Source organism: Cavia porcellus, unplaced genomic scaffold (genome assembly GCF_034190915.1).
Source record: "Cavia porcellus strain 051 isolate PalLab524CR breed Dunkin Hartley unplaced genomic scaffold, mCavPor4.1 scaffold_1, whole genome shotgun sequence".
NCBI classification, from domain to species: domain Eukaryota; kingdom Metazoa; phylum Chordata; class Mammalia; order Rodentia; family Caviidae; genus Cavia; species Cavia porcellus.
This window is the reverse complement of record NW_026947484.1, coordinates 74,644,964-74,672,456: the sequence shown is the minus strand read 5'-3', so window position 1 is coordinate 74,672,456 and position 27,493 is coordinate 74,644,964. Positions and strand designations below refer to the sequence as shown.

At 38.9% G+C, this 27,493-nt stretch overlaps 1 protein-coding gene across 2 annotated transcripts in view; it reads left to right on the top strand.

Moving 5' to 3' along the window:
- Positions 1-27,493, top strand: part of Cfap95 (cilia and flagella associated protein 95) — a 90,045-nt gene that overhangs the window by 20,156 nt on the left and 42,396 nt on the right. For both annotated transcript variants that reach the window (XM_003472278.4, XM_023566056.2), the window contains 2 exons: positions 12,602-12,720; positions 13,519-13,587. In XM_003472278.4, the coding sequence (XP_003472326.1) occupies positions 12,602-12,720; positions 13,519-13,587 (188 nt within the window). The remainder of the gene's footprint in view (positions 1-12,601; positions 12,721-13,518; positions 13,588-27,493) is intronic.

Here is a 27,493-nt window from a genome sequence, read left to right as displayed (position 1 = left end):
TGTCACAGTGATGGGTAGCTGACTATTACGGTTAACATAATGAAATACCAAAAACACCAGACAGGCTATTATGAAGTAAAGTGAGGCTTGCCCTGGCTCACAGACCTGGAGGTTCAAGTGCAAATTCATGTGATCCCATTAGTTTGGGCCTCTGGCAAGGGTGGCATCTAACTGTGAGAATGCATGTCACAGTGAGAGGTCACATTTTGAGGCAGGAAGCAGAGAGGGATTGAGAGACTGGGGCTCCATTTCCCCTTTTGAGAACAAAGCCCCTGTGACCTAATTACATCCCCCAATGACTTAATGACTCTCACTCAACATACTTCTTAAAGGTCTTGCATAGTTCCCAATGATGCCATGCTGGGGACAAAGCCCTTACTATGTGACATTTTAAGGGATATTCAACTTCCAAATGGGCACATAGCAAGTACTCAAGAAATTTTTACTATGGTGGTGTTGTTACACAGAGGAGAGAGTCCTAGAAATCAAGGAGCTTATACAAAGTCACAAAGCTGGAGAGGGGACTGAAATTTGAACTCAAGGTTTTTGTTCTTAAGAACAAAACATCAAGTGGAGTGTCAAGCAGTTAAAACATGCTATTAATATTATAATATTTGTATGTCCCAGTTACAAAATGAATATGTGCTGCATACTGGTTTCTGTATGAATCTCTGTGTGTGGGTTACAAAGTGTCTACTTTGTTGTCTGTCCAGTAAACACGGGGCAGGAACTCAACTTCTAAAACCCTCCCAAGTTGTATTCTACAATGCCAGAGGATTGGGGGCTGGATGAAGACTCACCTCAGTCTTGGCAGATGGTTTTGGTGTCTAAAGAGCTTCTTACGACAATAATGGATGTGAATGTGATAAGAAGACTAGTTTGTACCATAGTCTGCCCCCAAAAGCTAGGCAGACACATAATTCTATACCAGAAATTGTTCTAGAAGATTCTCTGTGCTTCAGAGTGATAGGAATAAATTACCTTACCATGGCAGTGCAATTGCCCCCCACCTATTGTCTCCCTGAACAGAGAATAATAAAGATAACTTGAAAAATAGATTTATTATAAGGTTACAGGTGCTTGGATATAGAACCAAGAAACTTACAAAAGCCAAAACAGCTTTCAAGCCAGATATTTCCCACTGCACCTATGTTTGTCAAGTAGTGTCAAAAATACCCAAGAAAATCAACTTTAAAAGGAAATAATTATTTTGGTTCACAATGTCAGAGTTCTAGGTTTGTGGGAATTCTGCCTCCCTCTATCAGCTTTAGAGTATTAGTTAGGAAGGGAATAGATTGAGGAGTTTTTATGTTTGATAAAACTACTACTCTCATATCTTAGTAAGTTATATTTTTTCTGTACTAGATATTTTTTATATATAAAGTACTTGTCCATCTACATTGGTGTTTGTTCTTTACAAGAAGGCTACCAAGTTGGCAAGAAAGATATTATCATTAATGCATTTCTACACCTAGAATTCCAGATCTTTTTTTTTTTTTTTTTGATACCAGAGATCAAACTCATAATCTTGTGCTTGCCAGGCAGGCACTTATACTGTTGAGCTAAATCCCCAGCCCTAGAATTCCAGATCTTACATGACTAAACCAAGGGCCTAAGTATACAGGAAAGGAAATAGACAGGGCCTACTGGCCTTCATGTAATGGGTAGATAAATCCCTTTTCCTGTGGCCACAGAGTTGTGATAGAGACTTAAAGACAATCCTGATCATTGGCAGGTATCACACATCTTAAAGCAAATTACTGGACTACCTGGGTGGAACCTTTTGAGAGATTATAAACTAAATTAAACGAGTACTAGTAATTATGTTCCTGAAGACTATGGCCTAAAGAATTGAAAGAGAATTTATTTAGTTGTGGGTTGCATGTCCATTCTTTTGCAGTTGAGGGGAGCTTCAGGGGAGTCACTCAGATTAGTATTGTGTCCTGAAACTTAGAGAACATAGGTCTAGATAAACAACATATGCCTGAGAACCTAAACATGAGAGGCCCCTCCTGATGTGGCAGAACAGGAGGAGAAAGGGGATGAAGTATCCTTGGAAAAGGTGTAGCAGAGGCCACCCATGAATGAATGGAGTTGCCTGTGGGAGCCATGGGGGAAACTCCTCTCAGAGCCCTCTTGCAAAGTTTGTCAGGAGTGGAGTGCAAAGAGACTTCCAACTAGGGACCCACCAGATACCCAAAGCTCAGGAAGAGGAGTTATTTCACCAGCAGGAGAAGCTTTGCTGCTTCTTGTCAGCTATAGTAGAGATCTTCGGTAAGTGTTGGGAGCCGCAGCCCCGAGCCCGGTCGCCTTACTTGGCGGACGTGAGGCCTGTAGGAAAGAGCAAAGCCTGAGCTAGATTACCCCTCCCATCGAGTGTGCTAAGATGGCGCTTATCTCCTGCTTGGTAAACAACCCGCCCTGTAAGATCTCCTGCTTCTTGCTTGGTAAACAACCCACCCTGTAAGATCTCCTGCTTCCTGCTTGGTAAACAACCCGCCCTGTAAGATCTCCTGCTTCACAACCCGCCCTGTAAGATAGTCTGCCTAGTAACAACTGAACCCTATAAAAGTGAGTGCCTCTCCCGCCAAAGAAAGAAGAAGCAAGAAGAAGCAGAAGAAGCACGCAAGGAGCCGCGGAGAGCGGACCGGTAGAGGCTTCGGGACAGACTGTAGGAAGAAGCACACAAGGAGCCGCGGAGAGCGGACCGGTAGAGGCTTCGGGACAGACTGTAGGAAGAAGCACGCAAGGAGCCGCGGGGAGCGGACCAACAGAGGCTTCGGCCGGGAGGATTCCCGGGGCAGGCTGTACGGAGAAGGAAAATAAAAGAAAAGGTTGTCCACTGCCAGACTTTGTTGTGTGTCCTTCCTGCCGGCCGGGAGTGACACCGACAGGTAAGGGAATGCCTGAAGACAACTGAAAACTCTCCTAGAAGAGAAGTTGATTTTGAGGGTCCTCCAAGCCCAGGGGAAAGAGTACAGGCCCAGATAGTATGGGGCACATAACACACAGTGATGAACAACATTCCACTCACTGCAGGTTCCCAGGCCTGAGGCAGAACTGAGCTGGGAAAGTAGGAAGCTTACAGGTAATAGTCAAAGTGTTATTATTTCACTGGACTGGAAATTTTCACAAGTGGGATGAGATCCTTGAGATTTGAGTGGCCCAGAAAAGCCATGAGACTTCCCTAAAATTTCCATCAAGCAAAAGGAGAGAACTAGCTGTGCACATGCGGTGAAAGGTGTGACCCGATCCAAATAAAGTTGCTCTGTGATTGCACCCTATTGGTGAAATAAGATCAATTCAATAATACATTTACACTCACACTGAAAGTGCTTCACTTCACCCTCTGAACAACTCTTCAGGCAGGTACACAAGCGACCTGCCTTGTAGAGATGAAGAAACTGAGACCAAGTGAAGCTTAATCAGTTGGTTAAAATAAACAGCTAGAAAGTATATTAAAAATTAAAATCCATTTTTATCCTCTGGCACTAACGTCTAAGATCTTAAATACTTCTGCAAACTACCTCCTGGAGTGTCACACTGCACAACAGCCAGTTCAGTGGCTTTTTAAACCTCCCTGAGCTGCATCCTAATTATTGTTTGGTCTTACTTGGGTGAAATATATCTCACTGCGTATGTGTTTGGATTTTTTGCATCTTAATTCCTTCCTCAACTAAAGGAAACTTTTGTCATTTTCTTGATTTATACCCCCATGTGTGGCTGGCTAGCCTTCCCTACTGCTTCCCCTCCTGGATGTCTTCTTAGCATTTTTGGTATTTGTAAGATTGCTGCTGAGAGGAGGCCGCTCATATACAATAACATTTCTCTTTAGCTGATTGAAAGTTTTCCTGTACTTAAATTTTGCCAGTGGGGTTAATGTGAGCACCTTTTATTTGTAACAGTATTTAGAACGAGATTCACGTTGTCTACATTTGGCTGAGGCTCAAAAGGCCAAGAACAAAGCAATAATTTCACAAGCCACAGTGAAGTATTAGGTCACTTATGTAAAGTCTCCAAATAAGACGGTGCTTGTAGATCTTCCCTCATGTGAAGAATATAAGAGAACAGAAATGCAAGCAGCCAAAAAACGAGTTTGATAGTGCAGGAAAGTGAGCACTCTAACTCTCCTCTGCAAAGCTCTTGGGTGCTTGGTGAAGCTATGGACACAAGGCTCTGGTAGTTCTCCGTCTGCCAGAACTGGGACAAGATGTGTGAGTACTGGAGCCCAGATGTGGCTCTTGTGTATCAGGGGCGGGCCACGGGGAAGAGAAAGAACAGGAAGCTGTCCCATGTGTAGCATGGGAAGAGCGTTGGCTGGAATCCTAGGGGTAGCAGCTGGACGTTTAAGGCCAGCTAGAGGCAGCCTACATCATGCGATATGCTGTGGAAGTTTCTAAAGTCTACCACAGCATCCCCAGAAAGTGAGTTCTCAATTTCTATCAGTGCCTGGGAGGGTCAAACATAGACAGGCATAGAGGAAATCCAGACAGGATTGCATTGTCTTCCCTACATTTACCTCCTCAAATTCCCACACCCACACAGGAGTGGGGAGTAGGGAAGAATTCCAAGAGAAGCAGTTGGGAAGCCAACTGTGTGCCTTTGTCTGCTCTGGTAGTCCAGACCAAAAATGGCCCAAGCCATGAGACACAAGAATGTTCACCTTTAAATCAAATTAGAAGTTTTGACTACTGTTATATGGGACTTGGCATTTTACTTCTCTCAGTGAGACTCTTCTTGGGATAGAAACAGCAAGAAACTTTTCCTATTGCCTGAGAACAAGCAGAAGAGCCTGGGGGCTTGTCTTATCTTTCATTAAAGAACACAAGAAAAGGTCAATCCTCCAAATGGCAAATGCATGGGGATGAGGAAGGGTAGACTGGCTTTCTGACTGTGCCTACTTACCCGTCCTACGTGTTCAAAGAGCCAGTTACTCATTTGCATTCGAGGAGCTCATGTTTTGTTATCCCATTTGAGTCTCTTTCTTTATTCTAGTTTTCTTCGTGTCTTTTGAATTACTAGACCTATTTCAGACTTATTCAGTTGTTAACTGTCTCCCACTATTAAGATACAGTTGCCATCGAAGTAGGGACTTTGGTCTGTTTTGCTTCATATTATATCCTCAGTTTGTAGAACTTGTGGATACTCAATAAACATTTGTGAAAGGATGAAAAGAAGAAAGGAAGGAAGGGAGGAAAGAAGGTTGGTTAGACAGATGGCTGGACTATGTATTTTTGTTTTTTTTTTGAGACAATGTCCTGCTTTGTAGTGCAGGCTGGCCTGGAACTCACTATATCACCTACTCTGGCCTCGAAATTGCAGCAATCCTCCTTCCTCTGCCTCACAAGTTCCGGGATTACAGGTGTTCATCACCATGCCCAGCTAAAGATTCTATTATTTCACCAGGCATTATGCTAAGTTCTGGGGTAGTAATTTAAAAACAACGTCCTTGTAAAAAGGAAACTGCAGGGTCCCTGGAAGAAATGGAGATCACAGCCACAGCGCAGAGTCTAGGAGGATACAGCTGAGGGGGCATGAGGAACGCCGAACTGAAGTGGGTTGGGAGGAGCTCAGAGATAACTTCTTTCAAATCTCCTGAGCTGAATCTTAAAGGAACAATCTCTTGGCAGAATCTGGAAACACGCTGCTCATGTTTTGCCAGTGGGATAACTAGCTCTCTATTCTGATGGTTCCTGAGACTTTTCAGGAAGCCAAGGGGAGCCATGGAGGATCTACGTCTACAGGATGGCGCAGTAATTCAAGCCACTCAAGTTTCTCTGATTGCATTATTAGTCCAAGTGATGATTGGTAGTTGTATTCTAAATGGTAGTATTTTATTTGGACTTTATTGAGGTGCTACAGCAGATTGAATTCTATGCAAACTAAAATGACCAGAACTATTTTCATCACTGTTTCCTTAAGTCATAAAGCCCCTCATCCAGGGACCCTCGACAGCTACCAAAGGCCCATCATGAACTCTTCTCAACCTTTCTTGAATCAAAACACAATAAAGTGTTAAATATTTCTTGAATCAAAACACAATAAAGTGCTTAGCCACTGAGAGGCTAAGCAAGGTCACTTCTGAGGAAGTAGTGTGTGTTTTATGCGTCAAACATATAATCTTTTATGTAGAATCCAAAGAAGTTGAACTCACTGAAGAAGAGAGACTGATGGTCACTAATTGCTGAGGGGACAGGAAGTAGGAAGTGGCAGAGGATGGGGGAGAAGTTTGTCAAATGACGCACCATTACAGGTAAACAGGGATGAGCCTTGGTATTGTTTTAAGCAGTACCATGGCTATAGTTAATAATCACGTGTAGTACAAAATAGTTAGAAGAGAGAATTTTAAATATTCTCACTCCAAAGAAATTATAAATATTTGAGGTAATGGATGAGCTAATTAGTCTAATTTGATCATTTATACACACATTGAAACTTCGCATCCTACCCTTTAAATATATTCAATTAATTGTGTCAATGAAAAATAAAGTAAAACTGAAAAAAGGAGAAGCGAAGGAGGCCTACATATGAGCTGTCTGAGTAGATAAAATATGACATTCAAAAATTAATGACCCTAAAAAAGAGATAAAAGATTATAATTATACCAGATCTGATTAATTAGATTATAATGAACTTAATTGGTTCAGATATTTTTCTTTGACATAGTAGAATTTAAATTTGACTAGTGGGTAATCTCTCCGATGCTTTTTGCTTTAATGTCTAAGTACTTAAAAAGGAGCATAATGATCAGATTTTTATAGGTAGAATAATTTTAAGTTCCGTGGTAAAAATATGTAGGATCTGAGCCAGAGCCCCTGTTTGTTTTCGGCCTCCACAGCCTCTGAACCTGGGTGCTCTCACCAGTTTGAGCATCCTTTGCTGGAACCTTTTTCAGTTGTCTTTTTTGGTATCAGCAGAATTGTATTTGCTTTCCTGTTTAAGGAATTTGGGGCCAGGGGGTGAGCTTCGCTTATTTCTCCTGCATCTGTAGGTTTATTTATTCTAGCCAATATCTTCTTTGTCATTTCTAGGAATTTGGGGCAGGAATGAAAGCAGGCCAAATGCAATTTGGATCCCAACACTCTCCTTTGCTGTTCCATTTCTACCTCTACAGTCATGCCCTAGTTTAACGCTTAGAGAAACTAGATTTTAATTTTTTCTAAGTATTAATTTGCTTAAGCAGGTATAACTGCTGTGGTGAACAAATGGGGCTTCAATGTTGCAATAATGGGTATGCATGCACACGTACACACACACACACACACACACACACACACCCCTATATTCTTTACCTCCACTTCCTATTTTCTTTGCTCCATAGGATTAGTTCTTTCTTTATGCCTGGATAAAGTCTTGTGCAGATAGGATAATTTTAGTTCACGTTCAGACAATGAAAAGTCTATTAGTCACATTTCAGTAATTAAAATATCTCATCACCATGATGAATTTCATTTAAGGTTAAAGCTTTCTCCTCCTCAAGCTATGACCTCTTTCAGGCTGGGGGAGCGTGCAGAGGGAAGTGTGAGGTGAGGTGGCTTGATTTTCTGTTTCTTCACTTTATCTGCTCTTCTGTTTCTTCAGACAGCTATACAACTAGAAATCTCTTTGGTGATTATTTGAATGTGATTACATATTTAACCAAGATAGTTTTGTAACAAAAAATGGTTTCATTTTGTGAGAGTGATCAGAAAAGAAAAAATTCAGACGTCCAGTATTTATTTCTTCTGGGGACAGGAATAGTATCCTATAAAAACTTTCCTGAGGGTCAGGGATTTAGCTCAGTGGCATAAGTGCCTGCTTGGCAAGTGTGAGGTTGTGAGTTTGATCCCTGATTACAAAAAAAAAAAAAAGTTAAAAAAGCTTGCTTGAACAAGTGTGTTTGTGGGGTTAAATTATTTGATTATACCTCCTGAGTCCCATTTAATCATAATAATGATGGTTATATTGGGGACCTCTCTGCAATCTATACACAGCACTGCTGAGTTAATCTAATTGTGAAAAAAGAAACAGATCAATAGACTTTTCTAGGGACAAAACTGTTGCTGAGAAAATAAGAACTTCCATTTGCTTATTTTTTTTTTAATTAAAGACTTTTAACAAAGGCTTGGCATTAACTGTTCGTCATGCTGATGTTCTGGCAGTGGTGCTCAAGCGCTACTCTTGGTTGGTGGAACGCTACATGACAGGCTAAAACAAGACTCTTCTTTCCAACTGAAGGTCTAAGGTCTTTAACTTTATCCCAAGTGAATTTCCAAACCACTCAGGTAGATCATGTAAAGCTTCAGACAGTAACTGGTTTTGAACTTGGTTTCATTTACCTTGAAGATTCAAAGGTAAACAAACCAAAGAAAAAAGAGGTTGAAATTGAAAAGACCTGGACAAAAGTATAGAATGTGAAGGAATCAGGGAGGAGAGAGAGAGAGAGAGAGAGAGAGAGAGAGAGAGAGAGAGAGAGAGAGAGAGAAAGAAGGAGAAAAAGAAAAAGGAAGAAGAAAAAGAAAAGGAGGAGGAAGAGGAGGAGAAGAAGGAGAAGGAGAGAAAGAGGAAGTGGAAGTGGCAGGAGGAGGGAAGAGGGAAGTAATGAGAAGGAAAAAGAGGGGAAAGGGAGGCGGAGAGAAGAGAGGAAAGAGGAGACCGTTGCAGTCTCACTTTCGGAGGGTGGAACGTGGGAAGCGTGTGCTCTTCACTCCAGATCTTGATTTGGAGTGAAGGCCCCCTTGCTGTGGGGACTTGATTGAGGAGTGAATGATTGAACTCCAGAACAAAAGCACACAGGCTCTGTGAGAAATGCATGGTTAGATTAGTGGAACACATGGGGTCTGGCTGTGGTCCTTTCTCTTCACCCAAGCAAAGCTACTCAGCCTTGAGACAGATCCTTGTCCAAATTGCTTTGTTCCACTTTTTTTTCCCCAAGTACCCTGATATTCTAATCAAAAACTGGAGAGTTCTTGGCTGTGGGGCTTCTCCGGAGTCTGTCTAATGTTAGGGCTGTCAGTCGAGATGGCCCTCTGGGTCCTCTAAATGAATGAACCGTGTCTCATCTCTGAGTAATCATTCATTACTCAGATTGCAGTGCTGCAGTGTTTTCCCACTGCAACAACTCATGGACACACCCAGGAGACCTGAAGTATGCCTCGGAGGCGGAGGCACTTGAGGGTTTGTCTATGGATGTGGAGGGAACCTACGGCATACGGGCTGCAGTGGGAGGTTTGTATTATTGAAAGCTCGAAAAGGTTTGTTGCCCCCAGTCTGTCTCCTTCATGTTACATAAAAGATAATAAGCTAGAGGGGTCCAGAAGTAGCCCGTGGCATCAGGGGGAAAACTTGACCTGGGAAATACCTGTACTTCCTTCAGTGTAGGTCAGAGGAATGTGCTTTTTGGAGGTCTTATCAGAAACCAAAGAAAGAATTGTCGACTGAGGATCATTTAAAATGAATCTTACCAAGATTCTGCTAGGAGATAAGTCATACACTGTGGAAAGATGCTGGTTACTCTCTAAATATGTAATGAGAGGAAATTATCAGCGACTTCCTCATTCTGTATATTCATTATCCAAGTTATATGTCTACCAGGTGCCTTAAAAATATGTATGGGGTATTTATTCTGGAAGTTTAGAAATTGGAATTTAAAAAAATTTAGTATGGAAGATAATAGAAATTAAGAATGATGTTATGAAATGAGCTTGCTGACTATACTTGATATTTTGTATTACTCTTTGACTCAAGCTATATTTTATTATGCAAATTAAATGGAAATTTTAATGCTTATTCAAGTTTGTGCTGTTAATTTGGCTTTTCATGCACCAAATTGCCAATCTTTAGTTTATGGTATATACAAAGCCCGAAAGACTTTTAAACATACGGAAGTGCTTTTATAAATTACCCATGGTTATCTCAGGTTATGAACATTTTAACACCAAAATGATTTTTCTCATTAAGATGTGGATTGGGTTTATCTACATGCCCCAGAAACCAGAAATCAAAACAGAGGCTTGTTCCCATAAGGTTTTGTTCTTCCATGTAAAAAGTTTGGAGGATAGCGGACCATTGGCTGGCATAGAAATTTTACAGATTGTTACAAGAGATCAAATTCTTCCATCTTTCTGCTCCTGATGATGGGTAGCAATCAAGTTGGCTCCTGGAATCCAGTCATTATGCTCACAGTTATGAAGCAGGAAGAGGAAAAGAAGACTTTCTCGGATCCTGTAAATACTACTACACTGTCTAGTCTAGTCACTTATGATATCTAAGGATCAGGGAAGCTGCAAACTACAGTCTGTAATTTTTTGTGGGGATTCCATTATTGGTGAGGAATGAAGGCCTACTACTGGAGGTAACACTTGCATTTGATACCAGAAGTACACAAGTTATAAAAGACAGCTTCCTTTTGATTCTTGGCTCCACTACATAATAGATTGTGGCTTTGCTAGAGTCCTAAAATTTTCCTTTTAATGCTCATGTGTGAAGTGAGAATAGCAGGGTTGTACCAAGACTTAATATGAAGATGCTCAGAACTGTGTCTGGACATATACTACTGTTGTCATCATTATCCTTACAGCGTATTATAATTCCCTGAGCCACAGCTTTTATATGTAACCTTTGAGGATTTTTACTACTCCGGCCCTAATTATTGGTCAGGTTTTCATCACTACAACAAAAAAATGGAGACACCTAATTTTTTAAAACGAGATTTATTTAGATCACACACTTGCAGGCTGAAAGCTCAACTAGAGTAGCACAGGCTGAGGTGAGGGCTATATGGAAGATAACACCAGAGCGTGTTGGGGGAGAATTAGATCGTGACACAGGAAGTGGAGAGAACTGGGTGGGTCCAGTTTTGCTTTTTGTATTCTAGTCTTCTCTCTTTCTTTTTTATTTAAAGAGAAAAAAGAAAGGACATAAAAAAACAAAGCAGTAAAAGGGTACAAGTAATACAGAATTTCAAGAAAAAAATATACAGTAAGAAATCACAAGTTAATAGGTTACATATTGTCTTCTTAGAAACAGTTGTCCAAATTATAAAATGTCCAAAATATAAAGTGGACATTCATACAGTGATATTGGAGACAGTTCTGTTCAGTAATCCAACAAAAGCTCAGTAATATGGTTTTCCATCCTACACACTCAAACATATTTGTGGTTATATCCCTTAGTCTACCTTCCTTTCCTCTTTTTTACAATAGCAATTACACTTTTTGGGTTTTATTACTTCCACAGTAGCAATACTGGGGTCCAAATCACGTTAATAGGAAAACAAAAAAGTTACTATAATATATCCCGCTATTTTTTTAATTTAGTTTTCCCTTAATTAAAAAAATGAGAAAAAATAGATTAATTTTAAAAAGGGGGAGATTGAGATAAAAGAGGACATTGTAACAGAACAATGCAGGTCAGAACCGAACAATTTAAGCATTGTGTTTCACCACCAGATAATCTAACATAATAGTAGTCAACATAGTGTCTCTTTCCTTGAATTATTTGAGTATAACTTCGTACGCTATAGCATCAAGCATATCAAGACAGTGTGAAGCCATTCAAGAGAATGCAAGAATTACAGGGTATTTAGAAGCAGCTAATAGAAAACGAACAATGGTTTCTATACTATCTCTTTGCCTATAAAAAATTTTGTTTATACTACTGCATATAGTAAAATATAGTAAGATACAACATGTTAAAACCAGTGGAAACAGATGTACAACAGCTTGATGGGACTTCAAAACAAGACGATATTAAATCAGCACTAGCTTTTATGTTGTGTTGTTTTCTTCAAAATAGCTATTCATACTATCACAGATACTAAAATCGAACAACCCAGGTTAAAACCATTGCAATTAATGAGTGAAAACATTATATGGCTTCAAACCAATATGATTGGGAATCATGATTACCACATACTTTTATGTATTCTTATTTCTTACACTAGGGAGACTTCGGTATTTATACATGTGAGTTTGATTTATTTCACTTATGAGTATGGTCTCAAGTTGCGTCCATTTATTTATAAATGTCTCAATGTGATCATTCTTTATAGCTGTGTAGTACTCTATTGTATAAAAATACCACAACTTTTTTATCCATTCTTCAGTTAATGGACACTTAGGTTGTTTCCAAGATCTGGCTATTACAAATTGCGCTGCTATAAACATGGGTGCAAATATAGTCTTCTCTCAAGAGCTGCTGAGGGGTCACAAGAGAACTACCTCACACCTCCAGTGTCCTAAGGACCACTCACTAAACCCCACACTTTGTAGATTCCACAGCACCTCCCTGGACCACCCTGGAAACCAATATTCCAATGATATGAACTTTTAGTGGGGGATACAATTAAGCCTCAGCCAAAATGTAGCACATTAGAATCTAGTAAAATGCCTGGTGCTTTGTAGATATGACTGGATAGACTGAATGAGTTTTGAATCACAGATCTACTTTCTAGCTAAGTCAGTAAGACTGGACTTGTGAGCCTGAGATATTACTTATTTTTTAATGTCAACTGGAGTCAGTGATCAAAAGCACAATCATGTACATCAATAGGAGTGTATTTTAGAAACTAACCATTTGGGTGATTAATTTTTCTTATATGTGGCTTCTAATTTTTTTTCAGATTTGGATATCAGAAGCACATGAACAGATGTCACAAATTTTTTTAAAAAGAGAATTGGCTGAAATAAAGAGCAAGGCCTTATTAAATGAGGAAACACTGTGTTCTGGGATTATTGCAAGGTATTCTTAGAACTGTCCCTTGCTTACAGAACATGCGTGTGTGGAAAGGATTTCATCAGTAGGACACGGGATGGAGACCCCGGCTACACGGACAATGCTTTTGTCTCCAGCTTCCACGCTCTGAGCTCTCGCTGCTGTCTCGGCTTGGAATTCCTTTCCCCTCAATTGCTTACCAGACCACACTCTACTTATTCTGGATCCTTCTAAATCTCTTATTTCTTCTTTATTCATTCGTTCTGATGATCTAGGTTTGAACCTCACTTCAATCAACTTACTTGCAAAAGGATCATTTCCTAGGATTATTGTGAAGTTTAGATAAAAGAAAATATTTCATGTGATTAGAAGTGTTGCCTGAAATGTAGTGAGGATTAGGTAAATTGTCATTAATCAGAATTAAATGTTCTGGTATCCTTGCTGTCTGTGTATTTTATTCCTACTTGACCACTGGATTTGAATTCAGTCGTTCATGAGAGTCTGTTTCCCCAGAGAGAGTTCCTTGAGGGTAAGAACTGTTTGTTAGTCACATCTGACTAAGATGTGTAGTTCTGTATCCTGGCACAGTACCTCTGTATAGAAGTGCATGAAACTGTTCCTAGGAAATGCAGTAAACATAATGATGCAATGCTACAAATTCATTTTACTTGTTGGTACATTTTATTTTGCAAAGTATATACATGTTACAAAAAAAAACTCTTAAAAATAATCACAAAATTCAGCTTCCAAGTAGCTTTGTATGACTTTGAAAGTTTATATATGGCAATCTGACATGTTTTCTAAAAATTGTTGTCACATCTTTAGGGACACTGGATTACCTGCCACAGGCTTTGGAGCTGTCTTTACCAGACATCCACCAGATCAGGGCAAGATGTAAGTAGTCCTTAAATTGCTGCAGGTTGCCCAAAATGTTTATTGATCCTGGACATTTGTTTGGAGGGATGAAAGCTTACCCTTTATATGATGTTTTGGACTTTCCTTTAAGGAAAGATTTCTGCCCATCAAGAGCTATACGATTATTAACAATAGTAATATTAAAACGGTCAATTCACACTAACTGTATGTTCTGTACTTGTGAATTCTTTAGCTCTCTAAAATTTCTTTGTAACCTCTTTGTATCACTGCTGATGTGTGTTTTGAAAACCTAGCCAAAAAATTTAACCCACTTGATCTGCAAACTTCCAGCTGAGGTCAAATAAGAAGCTGATCTGCCTTCCTGTTCCAGCTCTTGTGCTATAAACAAATGTCTTTTTCACAGTCTCTTTAGTGCTATGTTTTTCTAACTTTCATGATTTTCATTAATTGTTAAAGTGTTCCCCGAGCCTAGTGATGAGGCAGTGTCATGTTTCTAAGTGTGAGAGGGTTGTGCTGTGCCTTTCAAAGAAAATACCTCTGTTAGATAACTTTAATTCAGGAAAAAGGTATAGTTAGCAGTGAGTTTAATGTTAGTGAATCAAAAATATATTCCAAGTGAGATGTCTTTAAATGAACATGCACATAGAATAAGGTTGTATATTGATCCCTTAGTGATATGTTGTGGCCAGAGTTTGGTAGGACACTAACATTATATTTCCCCCAAGAGCAGTGTTTAGTATTTGCTAATGCAATGTTTGTGTCTAATTTGCTAAGCATTACTGTGAACAATGAGAACTGACCAAACCACAAGAGATTAATATTTTTACTGATCAAGGAATTATATTTATTTGGGGGGACAGTATAAATCATTACTACAAAAATTTTTTATACACTCATCTTCCTAAAGAACGTTCATAAGGGGTAGATAAGTGGTGTGGAAATACAAGCATGGCAAAATTCTAAGTTCTGGATTATACATACAGGATTGCGGTGAAGATTAAGTATTTTGATACATGTAGAACAGTTGGAATGGTAGTTGATGTCTACTTAGCAGTTGCTTTACTGTACAGTTGGTCAACTCTTTTAGGTTATAAACTCAAGGGTTCAGGTACATTTTCTTGATTTATTTAACTTATCTCACCTAAGCTTAGCTTGGTTTTTTCTGATATATATATATATATATATATATAGTGTGTGTGTGTGTGTGCGTGTGTGTGTGTGTCTTTTTTTGAGACAGGGCCTTGTTATGCAGTTCAGGCTGACATTGAGCTCACTTTATAGTCTAGGCTGGTCTTGAACTTGTAGCAATCCTCCTGCCTCAGCCTTTCAAGTGCTGGGATTATAGGCATGTGCCATCACACCTGGCTCCATCTGTTAAATCTTTTGAAAATCATTTATTTGGATGTTTGATCATTTGGCCTGGTCATCTAATTTGCTTGTGTTAGCTCTCTCTTTCTCTCTCTTATCTTTAATATCTACTTTCTCTTATGTTACTTTAACCCTACTGTGATGGTTTATGTCAGTGGCCCCCAAGCATCATGCAGTTATGGACTCAACCAAATCTAGTGTTTGTGATTGGCTCGTTGTCTGTGCTCGGATTGGTGGTGTGAGCGTTACACCTGCCTAGGGGTGGAGCCAGCATACGATGTAGGGAGGAAAGAAGGTGTCCCCCCTCTTCCAGTGCACACTTGCTGTTTGCCATGAACTGGTCCAGCACACCACCCTGCCTTGGGCCAGCTGAGTATGGACTGAAACCTCCAACCTATAAGAAATGAACCTTTTCTTCCTTCATTTTTGAGTGTCGAGTGTTTTGTCCCAGCAATGAGAGAGAAGTAACTAAGACACTTACTGTTACATTTTTTTCTGAATATACTATTTGTTGCCAAACTATTCTGTTGCTGTTTGCTCCTTGTCAGGTTTTATGACAATATCTGCTGTCATCCATTTTGGCATATTAAACATAGTTTGTTTTTAAACTTTTCTTCTTCATGTGTAGTCTGTTACTCCAAGATGCTTTTTCTTTGTTTCTCATTTGTGCAGTATCTATTTTCCAAATTAGAGGCATTTTCCTCTGATGGTCAGTAACTAATTCTCACTTTCCTGTTTATGGCTAAGAAGAGACGGAGCACAGAGCCTGTGACTGAGAACCTCAGTGGAGGAATCTAGATGGGCATTTTTTCAAAGCAGTTCAAGGGTCAGAATTTCAGTTTTTTCTCTCTGCAGTGAATCAGATTCCCAGAGGAGCATCCTGAATCTCCCATCTGAAGGGTAAAAGACTGGTTCTGTGGCCAGCTGAAGACTACTCTCCCCAAAGAGTAGATCGAGACTTAGCTTGCTTCTACACACAAAGTAGTTTCTTGACTCCTCATGGAAAATTGCAAGACTCAGCACTAAAAGCCATAGGTGTATTTACTAGGCAAAAATCAAAGAAGTACACACTCAGAAGGGAGTGCAGGCACTCAAAAGATGAGTGGCATTATGGTCTGGACTTGGGGATATTTATATATTTTGGGAGTGTGTGAAAATCTTAGGGATCTTTGGGATCTTAGGGATCTTTGGAGTGATCTTTGGGATCTTAGGGATCTTTGGAGTGAGTTCTTGGGAAAGGAAATGTAATAGTATTGTAGCTTTGGGTAACTTTGACTGTTTCCTTAAAGAGCAGTGTTTTAAAAGTGTAATTTACTTAAAAATTATGATCTTTGCTTGTCTTATTTCTACCTATTTTTTCTATCTTACTTCAGTTTTGGGGTCTTTCAGTAAAGGACAGTAGTGCTGGAACTTCAATACTAATGTTTCATTGTTTTGACTCAGAATTGTGTTGTTAACCGAAGACTTTTTCCTTTACCCTTTCCAAGGAGTGAGTTCCAGCCTCCTCCTACAGGAGGTGAGGGAAGTGGCTCAGCAGAGGGCAGCGGGGGTCCCCTGGTGCTGCTGCCTTGATTCTTCCTTAGCAACACCCTGCTCCTTTGCAGACCCAGGATTCAGCTTTCCTCTAAGCCAGCAGCCACTTGCTGATCTTCAAGCCCCAAAGCTTTCTCTTGTCCTTTCTGTTCCCTGTCCTTGTGACTTTTTAGTTTTTAAAAAAGACTTCATGTGGTTGTTCTGGAATATTTGAGGAAGGAAGATTTATTTATTTACTTTTTAGATGAAGAACAAGTTTTACTTTATAAATAAATCTCAGTAGCAGTGAAATCCCAAAAGCTGGTCATTATAATAGAAAAACAAAAGGTAAGAAGAGTTTGTTTTGCTTTTGTTTCTGAAAATATGGAATTACCACCGCAATAGACTGCCAACTCTCGCTTTTATTTGGATGATTCCTTTTGTGGACTAGAGGAAGGAAGACTTAATGTGTTTGTTCAGTCTTAACTCTGAAGTCATGAGATCTCACTTGGACACCACCTCTCACAGAGGACCTCTCTACTCATATCCTCACCCTGATTCTCCTGACTTACCTGGTCTCAACCTTGCAGGTCTCCATCGCACTGTTATCTTAATGGGGTTCATCTTGTTAATAATGGGTCGTATCCTTTACTTTCTCACTAAATTCTGTGATCTGAAGGGTAAGACTGTCACAGATCCATTCCTAATGTCTAACAGAAAGCATGACCTTCAGCATGTGCACCAGTTATACTCTGAATGAACAGGTTAATTATTTCTAATGTAGAACACCCAGTTCTAATGGAAAGGGGCATGTCTAATTCCTCTCTTATTTGATTCAGGGACCTAAGGCCTGCAGAACCAAGAATTGTTCTCAATTCTATTTTGGTAAATGCAGTTAGAAGACATGGTCTTTTAGAGAATCAACCTTATTAGTTTGAATTGCTAGAATTGCTTCTTTGTGTTATTTGATTAATGAGTATTAGCAGGGACGTAAATACATGAGCACCTTAAACTGGTCTCACTAGTTCTATGTGTAATTCTTCCCATCAGTTAATATAAGTAACAATAGGACATTCCATTCAATAGAATGTGGTGGTGGTTTGAAATCTGCCCTCTTGAATATTAATTTTTTTTTTTTTTTTGCTTCTTGACAACTGTACAGCTTTGAAAGTTAAATGTCAACTTTAAAAGGCAGTGAATAAGAATGAGTTTGCTCAATGGACCAAAATAATGTACTTCAACTTATAAAAGAATGTTATAATCACAATGTAAATTTAAACTTTAGGTTACCGCTTAAGAAAAAAAAAACTTCAAAGTTATAACTTTGTAATTAAGGACACATGAGTCCTACGCACTTACAATTTTTAGATAGTATCTATGGTGTTGTCCTGGCATTTGCTTGCCTTTTGTTCCCAGCTCAGCCTGTGGTCGACTTACTTCACTTTGGACCAATAAGAAGAAGATAAACACTTTTCCTGCATAAATAGTTAGCAAACATCTCACTGAAACATACTGAAAATCAGAACTAGAATGTTTTTATACCACTGAACTTGTCACTCCTGAGTTTAGAGAAAAGGGCTCTGTGAATAATTTCCCCTTATGCCACAGACAGAGATAAATGGGAAAAAATTTGTAATATAGGAAGCAGTCAGGTAGAACCTAAAAATTATACCAATGACTTAAACTTTTAAGATGAGATTTGTAGACTTGGCCCATTCCCATCAGTGAGTTTATAAGAAATTGGCACTGACCAGTGGTGACCAATGGAGAGCTCGGCATCAGGACGTTCCAGAGATCTCATAGGCCCCAGCAGTGCCCCTTTGGTCTCTAGCTGAGGCAGCTGCATGTGTAGGGAGTTGAGACATGTATTACTTTTACCACGTGGATGGAGACAAGATGTAGAAAAGTAATGAGAGGCATATTTTCTTTAAGGCATTTAGGAAAACTGATTGGGGAATTACAACATAGTGAGGAAGTTCATTTGGAAATCTTTCTTTGCTCTCCTGTCTGATCCTTCAGCATTTTGAGTAGGGATCTGAATTGGGCATACTCTTTACGAGTCATGGAAAACTAACTCACTCATTATCTAAGGTTTCCTGCATATCTAATTATCTAACTCAGTCATTTCATGATTTGTCTATAGGTCCAGACAGTTGTAACAGGTACATTTTAAGTGAGGTTTTCAGTACAAAAGTATCTGGACTGGGGGAGGAGCAAAGATGGCGGATAGATAAAAACTGGCTACGGAGGCTCCCTGAGATAGTCAACTTAGAATTAAACATAATACAGAGTAGGGAGCCCCAAACAGAGGGAGATGAATTCTCTCATTAGAAGAAGAAATTAAGGCAACTTGCCAACATCTGAGGTCCTGCCGTGACTGGCTAACACCATGACTTGCCAGGGTCCTGACGCGACTTGCTGAGGTTCCACTGCACCCTCCCAGGGTCCTGCCACGACTGTCTGGGGACCCAACGTGGCTTGCTGGGATCTCACCACAACAAGCCAGGGTCCCTACGTGACTTGCTGGGGTCCTGCCGTGACATACCAAGCCGTCCGAGATCCCACCACTTCGACTCACTGGAGGCTCAGTTACATTGAGTTCGAGGGTCAGCGAGCCAAACAGAGAGCTGAGTTGGCAGGGAGCCTACATTGACCTGTGGTGAGTGATGGGAGTGGAGCTATTCCATAAATGAGGGGTTCTGCTGGATGACATTCTGGGACCAGGCAGGACTGGAAAGTACAAGTGACTTCAGTCAATTGTTCCCTTCTGGAACAGGGTTGGTGGAGTGAGCTAGGCCTGTGTCACATGACCCAGCTGAGACCCAATATCTGAGGTCAAGTCCCTATAGCCCTGTTGCACTCTAACCACACTGGCCCAGTGGGCCTCCGAGGTTTGGCTGGTCTGGAGGGGTGGCTGCCCAAAGTAATACAGTAGTTCAGGCCACAGCAGCTTGACTGATCTAGAGGGGAGGGGCCAGCATACTCTGTCCCTGTCTGCAACTGACTAGCACACTGCAATGTGAAGGGTGATCTAGCCAGCGCACTTCAGAAGAATTGTAACCAACAAAGAAAGAAACTGGGGCCTACTGGAAGAAGCAAAAAAAGACGGGAAGAGGAAGCAACAACAAAAAGTCCCCAGACCCCAACCCTGAGAACATTGACCCAAGACAGGTAAATATGAAGGAGAATGAAAACAGCAAACATGCAATATCAGACATGGCACCAGTGGACATAAGGAGATAACTTCAAGACCTCATAGGTAAGTTTAAAAGTGAAATATTTACCCAAATAAAGCAAGATATAAGAAGATTAATAAAAGAGATACTAAGCACCCCTCAAGCAGACACAAGTGGAAGAAGGGAGGAACTCAAATACAGGAGAGAATCATTTGGTGAAGAATATAAAAAAAAATATATAGAATACATGAAGCAGATTCAAAGAGATTACCAGGACATTAAAAACTCTATGGGAAGATGGCAAATCAGCTTAAAAGAAACTAAGGATAGATTATCCAAACTGGAGGACAATTTTGTAATGTGGGAGTATGAAAGGGAAAACTTTTTAAAAATAACAAGGAAACAAGCAATAACAATACAAAGGCTAGAAGATGACAAAAGGATCTATAACTTGAGAATAAAGAATGTAAGTGAAGAAGCTGCGGTATCCATCAATGTAAATGGCCTCAATTCACCAATCAAAAGAAACAAATTGGCAGAATGGATCAGCAAACAAGACCCAACAATATGATGCATGCAAGCAATACATTTAACTCAAAAAGAGAGTCATAGACTGAAAGTCAAAGGTTGGAAAACAATCTTCCATGCAACAGGAGCTCAGAAAAAATCAAAGTTAGTTATTCTTTTTGTAGGCAAAATGAACTTTAAACCAAGAATGATCAAAGCATATAAAGAAGGTCACTACATACTTGTTAGGGGAAAACTTTAAGAGGAAGATATTTGGGACCTGGCCAAGATCCCCAATCTCCCAAATGAGTGTAAGGTGAAAGCTTAAAACAAATGAAACAAGTGGTATGATTTTAGGGCTCCAGGAGGATCAAAAATCTTCTAGCAGAGTTCAAGAATCTTGGGGCTAAAACAAAGGATGTCTCTCGGCAGCCCTTACTTATTTAGTTCTTCAAACAAAGAAGATGTTAGAGTGGAAAATGCAGGAAATTGAGTAGAATCTTGGGAATTGTTCAAAGACTTTTCCAAGTAACAGAATATGCTAATTTAGGAGAACTCTCTTATTTTAATGTAGGAGAAGTATCTTAGGAGAAAGTCTCCAGGCTGACTTTCACTACAGGAGAGAAATGCTTACAACTACAATCTCAATGTTAATTGAGGTTGGAGCCAGGTGTCCTCCTCAACTGTGGCTTTATCTTGCCCTTTGAGGCATCTCTTTGTTCTCAGGTCAGCCATGCCAGAACCATGCTGTAGCCCTATATGTGTGTTCAATTTCCAGCTTCCAGCTTTATCTCCCAACAGGAAGAGATAACAACCATAAATATCCATGTACCAAATATGGGAGCCCTCAACTATATAAGACAATTATTAATAGATATAAAAAAATCAAATAAGCAACAACACAATTGTAACAGAAGACCTTAATGCCGCATTGGCACGAACAGGTCATCTAGACCAAAAATCAATAAAAAAATACCAAAACTGAACCAAAGCTATGAACAAATGGGCTTAGTAGATGTTTACAGAGTATTTCACCCAACAGCATCAGAATACACATTCTTCTAAGGTGCTCATGGGATTTCCTTCAAAATAGACCATATACTAATCCACAGAATATGCTTAAGGAATTGAAATTATCTGATGCATGTGAAATGACCATAATGCAATGAAATTGAGAAATTAATGGCAAACGTAACTGTGAAAACTCCAGAAACACGTGGTAATTAAATAACATCCGCCTAAACAACCAATGAGTCACAGATGAAATTAAGGAAGAAATTAAAGAATACCTACAACTAAGTGAGAATGCAGATATAATATACTGGAACTTTTGGGGTACAATGATATCAATCCCAAGAGGAAGACAAGCCCAAAGCTCATACGAGGCAGGAAATTATAAAGATCAGAGCAGAAATTAACACAAAGAAGACTAAGAAATTAATACAAAGAATTAATGCATCAAAGAGTTGGTTCTTTGAAAGAATAACTAAGATTGATAAACCCTTCACCAAACCTATCAAAAAAAGGAAAGAAAAGACTCAAATTCATGCACTGAGGAATGAAAAGGGTTATATCACTACAGATCCTGTGGAAATTCAGAAGACCTTGCTTTGAAAATTTTTACTCTCATGGGATGGAAATGAATAGACCATGAGATACATGAGTTAATAAAGCTGAATCAAGAAGATATAAAAAATCTGAATAATCCAATATCAGTTAATGAGGTTGAAAATGTAATTAAAAATTACCAACAAAGAAAAGCCGAGGTCCTGATGGATTCATTGCTGCATTTACAAGAAATTTTAAAAAGGGCTGACAATGTAGCTCAGTGGCAAAACACCTGCATGGAAAGTGCAAGGTCATGAGTTCAATTGTAGGTACTAAAAAAAAAATTAGAGAAGATTTAATGTCATTAATCCTCAAACTCTTTAATGAAACTGAAAGGGAAGCAATACTCCCTAACTCATTTCCAGAGGCAAGTATTACCCTGATACCAAAAAACAGAGAAAAACCTAACAAAGCCAATTTCCTTAATAAAAATAATGTAAAAATCCTCAGTAAGATACTAGCAAACAGAACACAGCAAATCATTAACAAGATTATACATCATAACCAAGTGAGACTCATCCCAGGAATGCAGGAATGGTTCAAAATATGCAAATCAATAAATATGATGCACCATATCAACAGAGCCAAACACAAAAGTCACACAATCATTGCAATAGATGCAGAAGAAGGTTTTGGCAAAGTCCAACACTCATTCGTGACAAAAATATCCTGCAAAACATCAGAATAGATGCTGCTTACTACAATCTGATAAAAAAAAGTCATGTATGACAAATCAACAGCCAACATCATACTAACTGGACAAAAACTGAAAGCTTTCACTCTAAAATCAGGAACAAGACAAGGATGTCCCTTGTCACCATTCCTATTCAATATAGTTCTGGAAACATTCACCAGAGCAATTAGACAAGAGAGAGAAATAAAAGGAATAAGGATTGGAAACAAAGAAGTTAAATTATCATTATTCACAAGTTACTTGGTACTCTATGTAGAAAACTAAAAAAAAAAAAGCCCACCAAAAGATTTCTAGATTTAATACAAATTCAGTGGTGTAGTTGGATACAGTCAAAAAATCACTCAAAAATCAATAGCATTCCTGTACACAAACAACAAACTCTGTGAGAAATAAGGAAAACCAACTATTCACAATAGCATCCAAAACAAAACAAAAAAAGAAATACTTAGGAATCAATCTATCAAAGGAAGTAAAAGATCTAAACCATAAAAATTACAGTACTCTGAAACAGAAGATTGAAGAGGATATCAGAAAATGTGAAGAAAGAACCAACATCATGAAAATTACCATTCTCCCTAGATTGTTATACAGACTTAATGGATTCTCAATCAAAACACCATTAACATATGTCACAGAACTAGAGAAAGTATTCCTAAAATTCATTTGGAACCAGAAGAGACCTAGGATAGCAAAGGTAAATCTGGGCAACAAAGGCAAGGCAGGAGGCATCACAATCCCTGACTTGAAATTATACTACAAAGCTACTGTGATAAAATTAGCATGATAGTGGCACCAAACCAAATCTGAGGATTAGTGGAACTGATTGGAAGATTCAGACACTACTACAAACCCATTCAACCACCTTATCTTTGACCAAGGGACCAAACATGTTCAGTGCAAGAAAGATAAATGGTGCTGATATGCATTACAAAAATATAGAAATGGTAACAAAATGAAGCATGGGATACTTTTACTATCTAGAAACCACTGCTGATGTCTTTGCTCCATAATTTGATCATTTAGCAATGTCAAATTGCATATTCTTTTAAGTAACTCATGTTTTATAATTATAAAACTAAGTCATACTTAACTAAAGATTTACATGCCACAAAAACCTCATGAAAAACCAACATAAAATTTAAATGTTCTAGTGTATTTTTAGTTATGGTCTTTAGTTACAAAACTTGCATGTTTATTGATCAGCAGAGTTAAATGAAGAACAATCACTGGTTATAGAAAAAGATGATGTGTAGGCAAACTTGATTTTTTCCTTCTGATTAAGAGACAGTTTAACTGTATGCTTTGTAATTTTTAATTTTAAAGTCAGTTTATCTTAATTCCTAAAATTAGTACTTACTGAAATTTACTGAATAAAATAACATGTGCTTCTTTCCTCTGTCTCTAGTTTGCATTTAGGATCACCTGTATTATTGCTGGTAATACTTTTATCTTTCAATGAATACCTAAAATGTTTACAAAAACAAAAAAATAAATGGTGGTGGGAAAACTGGCTTTCCACGTGCCAAAGACTAAAACCTGGACCCAAGTCTATCACTATGCACTAAAGTCAGAATGGATCAAGGATGCAAATATTAAGTTAAAAACACTAAATATTCTGGAAGAGAAAGCAGGAAGAAATCTTGAAGTCATAGGTGTACTTCAAAGAATCAACAGTTGGAATCTCATCTTATTAAAAAAACTTTTGCACATCAAAGGACATCACCAACAGATTGAAAAGACAACCCACAGAGTGGGAAAAAAATTTAGCCAATTGTTCCTCACACAGAAGACTTATATATAGAACATATAAGAACTGAAAAAAAATCAGGCCCCTCAAATTCAAAGACCCAGTCCAAAAATGGACTGCTGAGATGAATATACATTTCTTAGATGATGAAATACAAGAGACAAATAAATCACCATCACTGGTCATTTGAGACATGCAAATTGAAACAGCACTGCGATTTCATTTCACCCCAGAAAGAATGGCTACCATGAAAAAATCAACCAATAACAAATGTTGCTGTGGCTGTGGGGAAAAAGGAACACTTCTCCATTGTTAGTGGGAGTGTAGACTGGTGTGACCACTGTAGCAACCAGTGTGAAGTGTCCTCAAAAAACTAGGAATAGAGATCACATTTGACACAGCTATTCCCCTTCTGAGTATTTTCCCAGAATAATAAAAAACATTGTACTACACTGGTATATGTGAACAATATTTATAATAGCACAATTTGTGATAGCTACATCTTGGAAACAATCCAAATTCCCATGAACCAAGAAATGGATAAGAAAGATGTGTTATTTTTATACAATGGAACATTACTCAGCTATAAAAAGGATAAGATTGAGGCTTTTATATATAAATAGATGCAACTTGAGACCATACTCATAAGTGAAATAAATCAGACATGTATGTGTGTACATCTAATTGTCTCCCTAGTGTAAGAAGTTGAAAGAGTAAATAAGATCCAACGTGTAACTATTATATAATAAGAAAAGCTGATCAAAAGAAAAGAGAAACTTGAACAGGGAAAGGAGAAAAGAAGGAAGGAGAAGGAAAAAAATATAGTTAAGATAGTTATACTACTGATTTTGAGTAGCTCAATGAACAGGAAATTTTTGTTTATATTGTTTGATCAATTTTTCAGGCCTATATCTTGTAATATGAGCAAATGCTTTGAAGAAAATACACAATGCATTAACCATTGTTACACTCCTACTATTTAGTTTTGAAATTTTGTATCATTGTTTTTATCATTTTTTTCTCTTTCAAAGAAATTTTTAAAAATGATAATGTAGACTGTGGATTCTGGCTTAAAATAGAAATGTTTGTTTAATGGCACTTGAGGTGGTGCTGGCCAAATGGGATGGAATATACAAAGCTACATCTGACAAGATTATACTCCTAGAAGTCAAAGGAAATGACCCTGGCCCTGCTTATAACTTGCAGGGCAAATCAGTGTCTTTCCAATACAGATGACTTCCAAAAATTAGGAACCTAGAAGAAATTTCTAAGTGAGGTAACCAGCTTTACCAATAGTCGGAAGCTCTAATGATTCCTCCTTAGTTAAAAAAGTGCTTTAAAAATTACTCATTTTGGGGTTGAAGATGTAGCTCAATGGCACAGTGCTTACCTGGCCAGCATAAGATCCTGGGTTAGATTCCTAAGAGAGAGAGAGAGAGAGAGAGAGAGAGAGTGAGAGAGAGAGAGAAGTTTTAAAAATTAGTCATTTTACTGCTTTATATATACTTTTAAAATTTGTTACATGGAAGCTTTACTTATCCAGGTACTCATATCAGGCTCAGATTAGACACGGGAATATTGAACTGGTAGAATTTGGAATTTCTCCCATGGTAGGGCGGGGCTGGCTTCTTTCACCGTAGCTGTGGAAATGCCCACAGTGCGAGTGCCTTATGTCTCTCTGCTAAGTTTCCAAACCAAGTTGATGGCATCACCACATTCTTCCTGGAAGAGAATAGTGCCACTGGTGGCATCACATATGAGTCCCCTCCAGGTGCCAATTAAACATGAGCAGACAGCTAAGTATTACCAGACAGAGGAGGAGAGACTCTGACATGTAAAATAAAGATCAAACAAGCACATCACAAAGAAAAAATAATAACTTGGAGACAGAATAGACTGAGAAGGGAAAACTTCAAAACAAAACTATTATTAATGTCATTATAGAAACAAGCAGTGGTAGTCAAGCCCAGAAACAAAACTGGAATGCCATTTCAAAAGGAAGATTTGGAGAACATAAGAAAACTCTTAGAAATTAAAACTATGACAGCAGAACTAAAGCTGCTCATAGAAAGTTTAGAAGTTAAGGTTAAAGTGAAACAAAGGCAATATGAAAGAAAAACAAGAAAATGTCATATTATGATAAAATTTATATTTATATGCTCATATTTTGCATAAAAATATAAAATATTGCTTTATATTATTAAACATCGTATAAATAGTCCAGGAGACTTCTGCAGAAGAAGAATTTTATAAGGAGAGAACAAGCAAAATGAATGTGAAAAAAAATTAAAGAAATAGTTTAAGAAAATTTCCTACACCAAAATTTAAGAGTTTCTGGATTTAATTGTGCACAAAGTTCTCAGAACAATGGATGAGAGAACAGATTCATACCAAGCCTTAGCACTGTGCAACAGCAGAACAGTGGGGACAGGAGGTTCTTAAAACGTCTCAGAGGATGATGAGTCATGCTAGTGTAAATCGAGATGATCAAGGGGAGGAGCAAAGATGGTGGATAGATAACAACTGGCTAAAGAGGCTCCCTGAGATAGTCAACTTAGAATTCAACATAACACAGAGTGGGGAGCCCTAAACAGAGGGAGATGAATTCTCTTATCCCAAGAAGAAATTAAGGCAACTTGCCAACCATCAGAGCTCCTGCCTCGACTTGCCGAGGTCCCATCATGACTTGCAGAGACATCCAAGGTTCTGTCACTTTGACTCACTGGAGGCACAGTTACATTGAGTTCAGGGATTGGGGAGCAGAAAGGAGATCTGAGTTGGCAGTGTGCCTACATCGACCTGTGGTGAGTGGCAGGATTGGAACCATTCCATAAATAGGGGGCCTCTGGCTGATGACATTCTGGGACCTGGCAGGACTGGCAAGTACAAGGGGCAGCAGTGAATTCAGTCAGTTGTTCCCTTCCCAAACAGGATTTGTGGAGTGAGCTAGGCCTGGGTCATATGACCTGCCTGAGACACAATAGGTTATCCGAAATCAAGTCCCTGCAGCAGTGATGCACACTAACCACACTAACCGAGTGAAGCCTCAGAAGTTTGATTGATCTGGAAGGGAGGCAGCGCAAAGTAATACAGTAGTGCAGGCCACAGCAGCTTGACTGATCCAGAGGGGAGGGGCCAGCATATGCTGTCCCTGTCTGCAACTCACTAGCAAATGGCAGTGGGAAGGGTCATCTAGCCAGCATGCTTCAGAAGAATTGTAACCAACAAAGAAAGAAACTGGGGCCTCCTGGAAAAAGCCAAAAAGATGGGAAGAGGAAGCAACAACAAAAAGTCCCCAGGTCCCAACCCTGA